This window comes from Olea europaea, chromosome 11 (genome assembly GCF_002742605.1).
Source record: "Olea europaea var. sylvestris chromosome 11, O_europaea_v1, whole genome shotgun sequence".
In the NCBI taxonomy this organism is placed as follows: Eukaryota; Viridiplantae; Streptophyta; class Magnoliopsida; order Lamiales; family Oleaceae; genus Olea; species Olea europaea.
In genome coordinates this window covers 27,091,473-27,101,052 of record NC_036247.1, presented here as the reverse complement: position 1 = coordinate 27,101,052, position 9,580 = coordinate 27,091,473, and the positions used below count along the sequence as shown (strand labels likewise).

At 28.7% G+C, this 9,580-nt stretch overlaps 1 protein-coding gene across 1 annotated transcript; it reads right to left on the bottom strand.

The window, feature by feature from the left end:
• Positions 1-3,162: 3,162 nt before the first annotated feature.
• Positions 3,163-6,081, bottom strand: LOC111404637. The gene is made up of 5 exons (XM_023033418.1): positions 5,926-6,081; positions 5,302-5,564; positions 4,755-4,830; positions 4,049-4,103; positions 3,163-3,188 (listed from the first exon to the last, which is right to left on the bottom strand). The coding sequence occupies exons 1-5, from the start codon at positions 6,079-6,081 to the stop codon at positions 3,163-3,165; spliced, it is 576 nt and encodes a 191-aa protein (XP_022889186.1).
• Between the last annotated feature and the right edge of the window lie 3,499 nt (positions 6,082-9,580).

Genomic DNA, 9,580 nt, shown 5'->3' with positions numbered 1-9,580 from the left:
TAACCCAGTAAATTTTTTTCTACAAAAAAAAAAAGGAAATAATTTTATAATTAGATTAAAATAGTAAGAGGAGACAATGGCGTTTGGTAATGTTTTAATACAGAATATGAAAAAAATATGTATTTATGTTACTCATATGCTGAATGAAATTAAAATACCATGAGATAGAGTCCAAGTAAATCTTCAATTAGTGTGAATTTGTCGTCAATTGGAGGTGATAACTTCGGCCGGTTTACAACAACAAATGACTTATTTTCAAGGCTATCAAGCTTTTCTTTGTTAGCCTTCGTCCTATAGGAAATAAATATAAAAATAGTCATAAAAATAATTGCTTCATTAATTTTTTTATTCATTAAAGAAAAGATAGTTATTATTTTGAGTATCAATTTCTATAGTCTACGACAGCTAATAGATTAGAATTGATAAAAAAAGGTGCTATTGACTTTTGGTTAAAAGGGTAATGCCTGCAAAACGAACAAAATAATAATTTTACGTATAATTGTAATTATGTAAACGTTATAAATCAATACATACATACCATTGAATGAAGACACCTTCAGATTAGTAGCTCATATAACAGGTCTTTTCAAAAAAATTTCCAGAATTGTAATACATTCTCGTTCAATAAAACTATCCCATAAGGTTAACATCACTGTCTGGCACTGTTTGTTTATCAATATAACATCCTGGAGAGTATCTTGTATACCAAAATGAGTTTGGATAATTCGTTTATGTCTAATGTCCACAGCTACACCTATAACATCTAAAAAAAAAATTATTTTATGTATGTCGTATATATTTAGTTTTAACAGAGTCATAAGAAAAATGTAGAAGGTTGTAGAATTCGTGATAATTAATCCATGCAGTACAAATCTTACTAATGTTGATATTTGTATCATGTGTTGTTCTAATTCATCAAATGGAGTAAGTTGATACTGTGAGAAGATAAATTCAAGTTATTCTCGTGTAATTCTTCAATTTTTGTTCTTCCAGTGATCGTTCAAATTTTTTCATCAGCTGAGTTTTTAAACTGACTTTTGTTATCTTTCATTGTTGCATTGGAGACGATATATGTCTTTCCCAATTCCAACTGGTCATTAAGTGCAGTAATATTTGCGTCGTACAGTGTTACTGTAACTTGATTACCCTGTTTAACATCAGTGAAGTTAGAAGTGTTTATAAAATATACAGGCATAATAAAAGTTTGAAATGATGAAAAATATTACTATTTATGTACCTCTAAATCTATGAAGACAATATTCCGATATCTAGTAGTCGAATTACGAGCAGTCTTAGGTGATTGCTTCCCTATAATGACCACTTTTGCAGACCAATTAACCTCTGAAATTACAATTTGTTGAATAAATTTATACAATCCAGCCATCTTTGATATCTGTTAATAGCAAGAAGAAGAAAAAGAAGTTAGACTAAAAATAGTTATCAAAACGAATAAACAATTTTTTTCGAGAAATGGACAAAATACCTGTGATAAACAGGAAAAGTATCTTTTAAAGAGTTGATAGATATAGAAATAAAATGCATACATGAACTTCAAGTATATATGATATTTATAGAATATCCAGAACTTCAGGATAGAAAGATATTTTAGGGATATTTTGAATTTTTTAATATACAATTTGGGCACAGAAGACATATAAATAAAAGTAAAAGTAGTAGTGTGAGTGTGTGACTATATAAGGTTAATTATATTATTAGAAAGATAAATTTAAAAATAATTGTAGCTATGTGTAAGTTGAAAAATATCCATACTAGGAAGATAAGTCCAGATAAGTTATGATAGTCACGTAAGTTATGATTATACTTGTCTATTCATCATTCAATAAAAGATGAATTATAATTATATTTATCTATTCATCGTTTAATAGAGGAGGGAAGTTATAATTGTACTTGTATATTCATTTAATACAAAATATCTGCAATTAAGCATTTATTGTATTTCATTCTTTCCTTATTAAATTAATACATCAAGCCACTATATTTAAATTTCTATTTCTTGTGTAGGGTTCATAATAACTATATTTTTCATTCTCATTTTTTACATAAATAGAACATTTCTATTTTTTGTGTAGAGTACATCTATATTTTTCATTCTCATTTTTACATAAATTAGAAATGAATGGAGCCTAAATGCGTACTCCACTATTAAAATATATCTAATTTTTTAAATTAAGAATTATATTAATGAAATAAAATATTGTCAACTTAGTTAATTTTTTTACACAGGAACGATAGTTGTTTTATTCTTAGTTATTTATATTTTATATTTGATTAATATAAAACTTTTAAATATCAATATTTGTAAATTGTAATTAAATATAATTGAATGTATGAAGCGGTTGAAAATTTTATTTATGTCATTTGAAAAGTGCAATTTAAATTTTTATGTAAATGGATATGTAAAAATATAATTGTTATCATTCAAGAACATTGGAACTTTACTTTTGACTACTTAATTAAGTTATTCAATTACTACTATTTAGTTAGAAAGCAAATATATGGAAATAACTATTGTCAGTTATCATTATTCACTTATATATATATATATATATATATATATATTTTATTCAACAGTGAAATAAACTATCTCTGAACTATATTTATAATAAAGATTTTTTGTAAACAAACACTGCGTATTTACAAAATGATAGAAATTTTATAAGATAATTATATAACGAAAAAGAACAATGAGAATACAATTTTCTTTCAATTGTCGGAAAAGAAATAACAAAAAACTAATATTTTACATGTTATAAATTTTAAATTTCAGCAACATGTAAGAGTTTATTTTTTTCTCCTTGCATGAGCATATGGCTGTGAAAATCCAAACTATTTTTTGTTTTGTAGGATGGTTACATTCCCATATTGACAGAATGTGGTATTTTTATTCCCATTAATTATTCAAATTTCACATATTAAAGGACGGCCTCATGACCCACATATAAATTTCGAAAATTCCATGTCATGTATCTATCATTTCTTTCCCATCAAAAAGAATTTTGTTCTGAAAGTTTAATACAATATTTTGTACTGGTGAAAATAGCTCATCAAATCGTTTGTATTTAGCTCGTTGAAATCGAATGAGAATTTTCTTTGCAAAAAATTTCGATATAATAACATATCTTGCATTAAAATAGAGATGCTTTATGAATCATTTTTTGAAGATTTACCTGCAAGACAATGGAGAAAAACTTATAACCAAACAACACTAATAATGAAATTTTAGAAATTATCTATAACCTAATTATTGAATAGATGTTCTACAGTACTTAAAACTGTTACAAAATTGATATTACTATTAACATGTCCTCGTTAGATAAAATACTCCGTTTTAAAATTTTCTCTCAACTTCAGGCTTAGGCCTGTACTGTGTTTAAAGATCGTGTGCCTCTACGAAATAATACTATAGAAATATGTCCACAAAGGATTCATTTCAAACTAAACAGTACCAAAAATCTTTCAGTAAAAGATTAGTGTGTTCAAAAATATTGAATACTATGTCATATGGAACTAAAAAACACCAACTAAAAGTTCATTTACATTTTAATAACCATCAAGTCACTAATGACATGACTATAATTTCTAAAATTCTAAAATACCAAAAAAGAAATAAAAGAGCTACTTACATGATTTTTTTACAGAACATCTGACCATCATTTAGCTTCAGTAGCAAACTCAAAACTTCTAATGAGAGTTGTACGTCACATGTACTGTTCCTAAAACAGATGATTAGTCTAAATGAAATGTATAAAAGAAAAATACAAAAGGAAGAAGGAGGATACTTTACTTACTTTTGATCTAGGTGGTCTATATAAGTGTTTGATATATTTATTTTAGTAACCTTAAGTTAATTATTATAATAAAAAATTCTCTAAATGTATGCCTATCTAATATATCGACGCTGCAAATCTATAATGGCTATTATAAAAATAAAAGTAAAAAGTGTTTTCAGCTATAAGATATCGAAATTGAATGGGAAACGATTAAATAATTAAAGATTTCAAAATTACATAATTATATTAGTACCTACCTTTTTCATCTTCAAGAGGACAGGAGTCGTTGATATAATGCTCAGTTGGAACTATCTACAATTGAAACCAGATGAAAGATTACAACTTAGCATACAAAAGCAAATCTGAATCTGAAAAGGAAAAAGAGGGAAATTCAACTATAAATTAAAAGTTTATTAATTACTTGTCTGCTTCAGTTGTGAAATATGTAAGTAGCTTAATGCATACCACAATTTAATGAAATAAAAAATTTATCCATAAAGCCAAATTATTCATTTAAAAAGGATTACAGAAAGTAGTTAAAGAATATATAATTAGTAGGAAATAAGCAAGACTATTTACATTAGTTTCGTTCGAAAGAAGTATACATACAATTTTTCCAATTAGTTGAATGGCCTCGCTTATTTAGCTTGATCACCTACAATATAAAAATACAAATAATAGTGAGTTAGACAACTGCACCTATACATTAGATTTCAAGTATATTGTAATAGCTAATTTTAGTGTAACCGTACAGAAGTAGTATACATTTTATCGTAGTTAACACATACACATACCTTGATCGAAACTATCATTTATTTGTTTTGGTTTGTTTTGCATTGTCATATTCATTCATTCCCTGCAATGAAATTTTTTATATTCTTAAGTCTTACAATAGAAAACAAGTACAAGAAAAACAAAACAAAAGCATATTTTTTCTTATGATGCACAAATAGAAGTGCTCACAATTATAAGGTCACTTTCTTTGAACATATATATAGTACTATACAGAAGCCTGTACTCCATTGAAGCTTTCTCCGTCCTTGTGCTCAACGAATTTGTGCATCAGCAGTAATAGCTTCATAGAAAATGTAGAAGAAAAAAATCGATTATAACTTTTAGAGCATTATTAAGAATTAAGTGTACAAGTATTATTAAAAGTATAAGATACTTACATTGCTTCAATGATATCTTTTATTGATTTATGAATGAAAGAATTTCCTTATACACTACGTTTTTAGTACATGTGATGTGTGAAGTTTCAGCAATTAATGAGTTAAGCAGAACCTTTAAAGATTTGCTTGCTTTTAGCTCTTGATAATGCTACGTACAACTGACCATGACAAAAAATGGCTCCGGAAGATATAAACCAACGAAATCAAGTGTTTGTCCTTGAGCTTTGTTTATTGTCATTGCAAAGCATGGCCTAATCGGAAATTGAGTTCTTTTAAATGGAATTGAAGTTTGATCACTTTGAAGTGGAATAAAAGGGCTTCTTGGTAAAAAAACATACTTTCCACAATATTCACCGGATGTAATTTCAGCAAGAATTACATTTTTCTCAAATTTTCGACAAGTAAGTCGTGTTCCATTGCATAAACCTTTAGAATAATTGATATTTCGCAATAACATGACAGGACAATTTATTTTAAGGTTCAATTCATGAGGCAGAATACCATTTGAAGTCAAACTATTCAAGAAATCTTCTTCAAAACTCTGTTCTGATTTATCGATTGTTTCATCAAAGTTATAGTACGTACAAAATTTACCAGGAATCTATTCCAATAAAATTTTGTTAATATGATTAACACATTCATTTATAGGCATAAGAATAACTCGATTTGCCATCGTATGTAAATTGTCAGCATATGCTTTTATATTTGGAAAAACGTAATAGATCAAAGTTTTTAAAGATTTTATTTCGTTTTCGAATGATACGATAATATCATTTGGAAGCTGAATGCAATTACAAGTATGATGTTGCTCTGTCCCGTTTCCAATTTTTAACAAGTAATCACAGAAGGTAGGATCAAACTTTGCCCTCATATTTTCAACTAATGGCAGATGTACGAATAGGGGCCATAGGTATGAGAAAACTAACCTAACTTTCATTATATCTTTTTTTTCCTCTTGGTACTAGTGGTAGAACGTGTTGAAAATCCCCTCCAAGAACTATAACTTTACCACCGAAAGACAAGTCGCAATCATTAATATTTCTTAGCATTTTATCCACAGTTTCAACAGCACACCGATTTACCATAGGTGCTTCATCCCAGATTATTAACTTACACATTTTTAACAAAATTCCTAAAGCTGATTGCTTACTAACTGAACACTTAATCCACCAATTATTTCTAAAAGAATTTTAAACCTTGAATGAGCAGTTTGACCTCCAAGTAAAAGAGATGCTGATACCCCAGAAGATGCAGTTGCCAAAATAATAGAATTTTGAAACCTTACAGCAGTTAGTAATGCTTTATATAAAAATTTTTTACCTGTCCCGCTTGGACCATCAATGAAAAAAGTAGCACTTGATCCCGATGTTATTTTTTCCATAATTGTATCATATGCAAATTGTTGTTTGTCATTTAAGCTTGATGCACAAACGTGGTCTCGTTCAAGATTCAAATTTGTTGTTTCATTTTCAGCCATTCTTCTTAATCTATCATTCTCATTTATATCTACATTGAATGGTACAATTTTATAGTCGTTTATGTTTTTGCCTAACGATTCTAAAATACAGTTAATATCCTCTAGAGCCCATAGTTCAGCAACATGTGAAGGTATATTTCTATGTACATAATCATCAATTATATAAGATTTGAAATTATTCCACAATAACTTTGGATCATTAGAGTTGCAGAGCACAAGAAGAGTAGCAAAAAATGTCTTAAACAAATAGACATTTCATAAATAATAGATTCGGATAGACATTCTTCATAATGGTTATCTCCACTCAATAAATCATGTGGAAGTGCTGCTTCTCGATATGTGACAACAGTAATCCCAATTAAAGTTCGTAAATCTTGAAATGATGTTGGAGCTCGAATATGATTCATAAGAACATGAAGATAATATCGTTTTCCTTCAGATGGATTTACTGTAACAATTCGTTCTATAACAACCCGTTTCTTTCTGCGAGTCCAAACTTTTTTGTTCGTATTTCAAACGAAATGTGTTGGAAAATCTCGGTACAAAAGTGTACGCGCTAACTCATTTTCTTCATTCATTCGAAAAAAATCCGTTAGCATTGTTTTTCTTGTATTTTCATTTTGAACAACAGTATATAAATTATCTTCATTGTCGTACACTACTTGCTGATGATTTTCGATATGAAACTGTAAAGAATAGATTGTCGAACAAATTTCTGATAGATTGAACAAGAAAACCTTCCACATATTTTCTGGTGGAGATATCCATCTAACAGATTGATAAGCAGAATTTTCATCTATTTCATTCGTGTGAACTGAAAAATTGATATGATCATGTCCTTTGTAAATATATTTGTACAAATATTTGACAGTTTTGATAGAAGAACATACTTCGACATTAATATGACAGTCAAATTTTGCACTTAAACAAGGATTGTATGGTACAACCCATCGATTGTCTAACATTTTGCCTCTAACTCGAATAAAAATATTAGTATCACGACGCTTATACAACGAATATGAATCCTGACCAAATACAGTAACATTACAAAAATCTCTCGGGTATTTATTTTTACAACCTTTATTTCCCTCCATGCATGTATTTTTCGGATTCAAGTTTCCACAAGGATCATGCATTTTGTGTCTAATAATAACAGAATGAAGATGAGGGTATTTTGTTTTGTCAGGAATTTCACATGACACAATTCTATCAACTTCTTCAGCACAAGTGATTTTCTTTCCAGAGTTAAATATTAACAACATATGAGCATGAGGAAGTCCTCTTTTTTGAAATTCAACCACATATATATGTGTAATAACATGCCCTAAAATACTTGCTTTATATAAATCATATTTCAATTCTTCTAATTATGCTCTAAGTATACGTACAATTAAATCAGGTCGATTTTGAACTTCGTCATTAGTCTTTAGTTCTTGCTTAATCTCTGGCCAATTTGGATTACATGTTATAGTTAAAAATATATCTGATTTTCCATAACGTTGTACAATGATCATTCCATCCATATATCTTCTTAGCATATCACGAGGCCCACATGTAAAAGATTGTGGTAAAACAAATTTTCTTCCAACCTTACATACTCTAGTTTCCTCATTTTTTACACTATCTACAATACCTTGGTAAAGTTCAGCATGAATTTATTTCTGATTATTACGAAAATAGTCTAACCTGGCAGTTTCAATCTTAACGTACATATCTACAACATATTGTTGAAATAATCTACCAGCGTGAAGTAATACAAACTTACCAGAAGGCCTAATTTGTAATTTATATGAATAGTATTCTCGACAAGATACCTGAGTACGTTTCTTCGCTTCACTGAGCACTACAGAACCCAAATACAAACCAAATTCAACATTTATTGATTAGATAAGATACTAAAAAAATATAGAGAACTCTAATAGAAGATATATTTGCAGACCTTCATTCTCTTTTTCGATAATTTCAATTGCAGAAGTAGTTGTGTTAAGAATAACATCAGATGTCAACATATGTTGAGGTTGAAAGTATATACTCCTGCATCTCTCAATGCCTTCATGCTAACCAGATTCTCCATACGGAATCAGTAACGGATATTGCAATGGGTCATAACACCCATAATAGTAATGAACTTTGTGTGAATCGTCAGAATGGTCGTATATAGAAATGTCACGAGTATGAACATTAGTATTTTCATTATCTTCGACCCATATAGCAGTTACTTGAGATGTTGTAAGAGTATTGAAAACTCTTTGATCAAGTCCTGGATCACATCGTATTTTGTATTTAATGATCACGCAAGTTAGTGACACCACTTAACGACCTAAAAAATTTACTATATGGATTTGTTTTTAAGATTTCAATTAAAGCAATTAAAGTAGATTCAACAAAGTTTGATGAAATGTTCATCGATTTTGAACTTCATTTTCTGCATCGTAAAAATATAATTGCATATAAGAAGGTGTATTATTTTTGGGCATAAGGTCACTTACATAATGATGTGCTTGTCCTTGAATTCTAAATATATAAATACCTTTATACGTTTTAAAAAGTTCCTTATCGTACTTCACACCAATTGAAGTGAAAGCAAAATGATTATTATATCCCCTTACAATTTTTTTTTAAATTCCGTACAATATAATTATTTATAAGTAAATAAATTATATAATTCAACCGGTGAGTCACATATGAAGAGTTTAACTTTTCCATCAGAACAAAATAAACCCTTACTTTTTCTATAAAATTTGTGTGCATTATAATGTTTACAGTAGCTAAATGTTGGTAATACATATGCAATAGATGGTATGTTCAATTCTTTGAAAGTTTCTCCTAATTCAAAACTAACAATATTACGCATTTCTTGATCTAAAGTTGAAGCGTAAGGATGTTGATGCATTATAGATTCATCTAAGTGGCGATCGATAAAATCATTCTTTTCAGATAACATAGGACCACTTCTCCTTTTATGATAATCATTGCAATTATTTGTAAGTCTTTTTCGCCCCTCTTTCTCTTTTTGAACTCGTCGTTGACGAATGAACGCTCTATGTGACTCATTTTCGCTTTCGGACGCAATGTCAAAGTTAACAATAACACGATTTTCATCAACAGACGTTTCCAAAATATCTATTATAATAGCAAAA

Excerpts from the sequence above, each read along its gene's own strand:
- LOC111404637 (XM_023033418.1), bottom strand. The coding sequence starts at position 6,081 with ATGTGTAAGTTAATAATCTGGGATGAAGCACCTATGGTAAATCGGTGT. Across the intron at positions 4,831-5,301 it reads TCCGGTGAATATTGTGGAAA|GACGGAGAAAGCTTCAATGG; the intron begins GTATGTTTTTTT and ends GTTGAGCACAAG. Across the intron at positions 4,104-4,754 it reads AAGAAAGTGACCTTATAATT|ATAGTTCCAACTGAGCATTA; the intron begins GTGAGCACTTCT and ends TTTCAATTGTAG.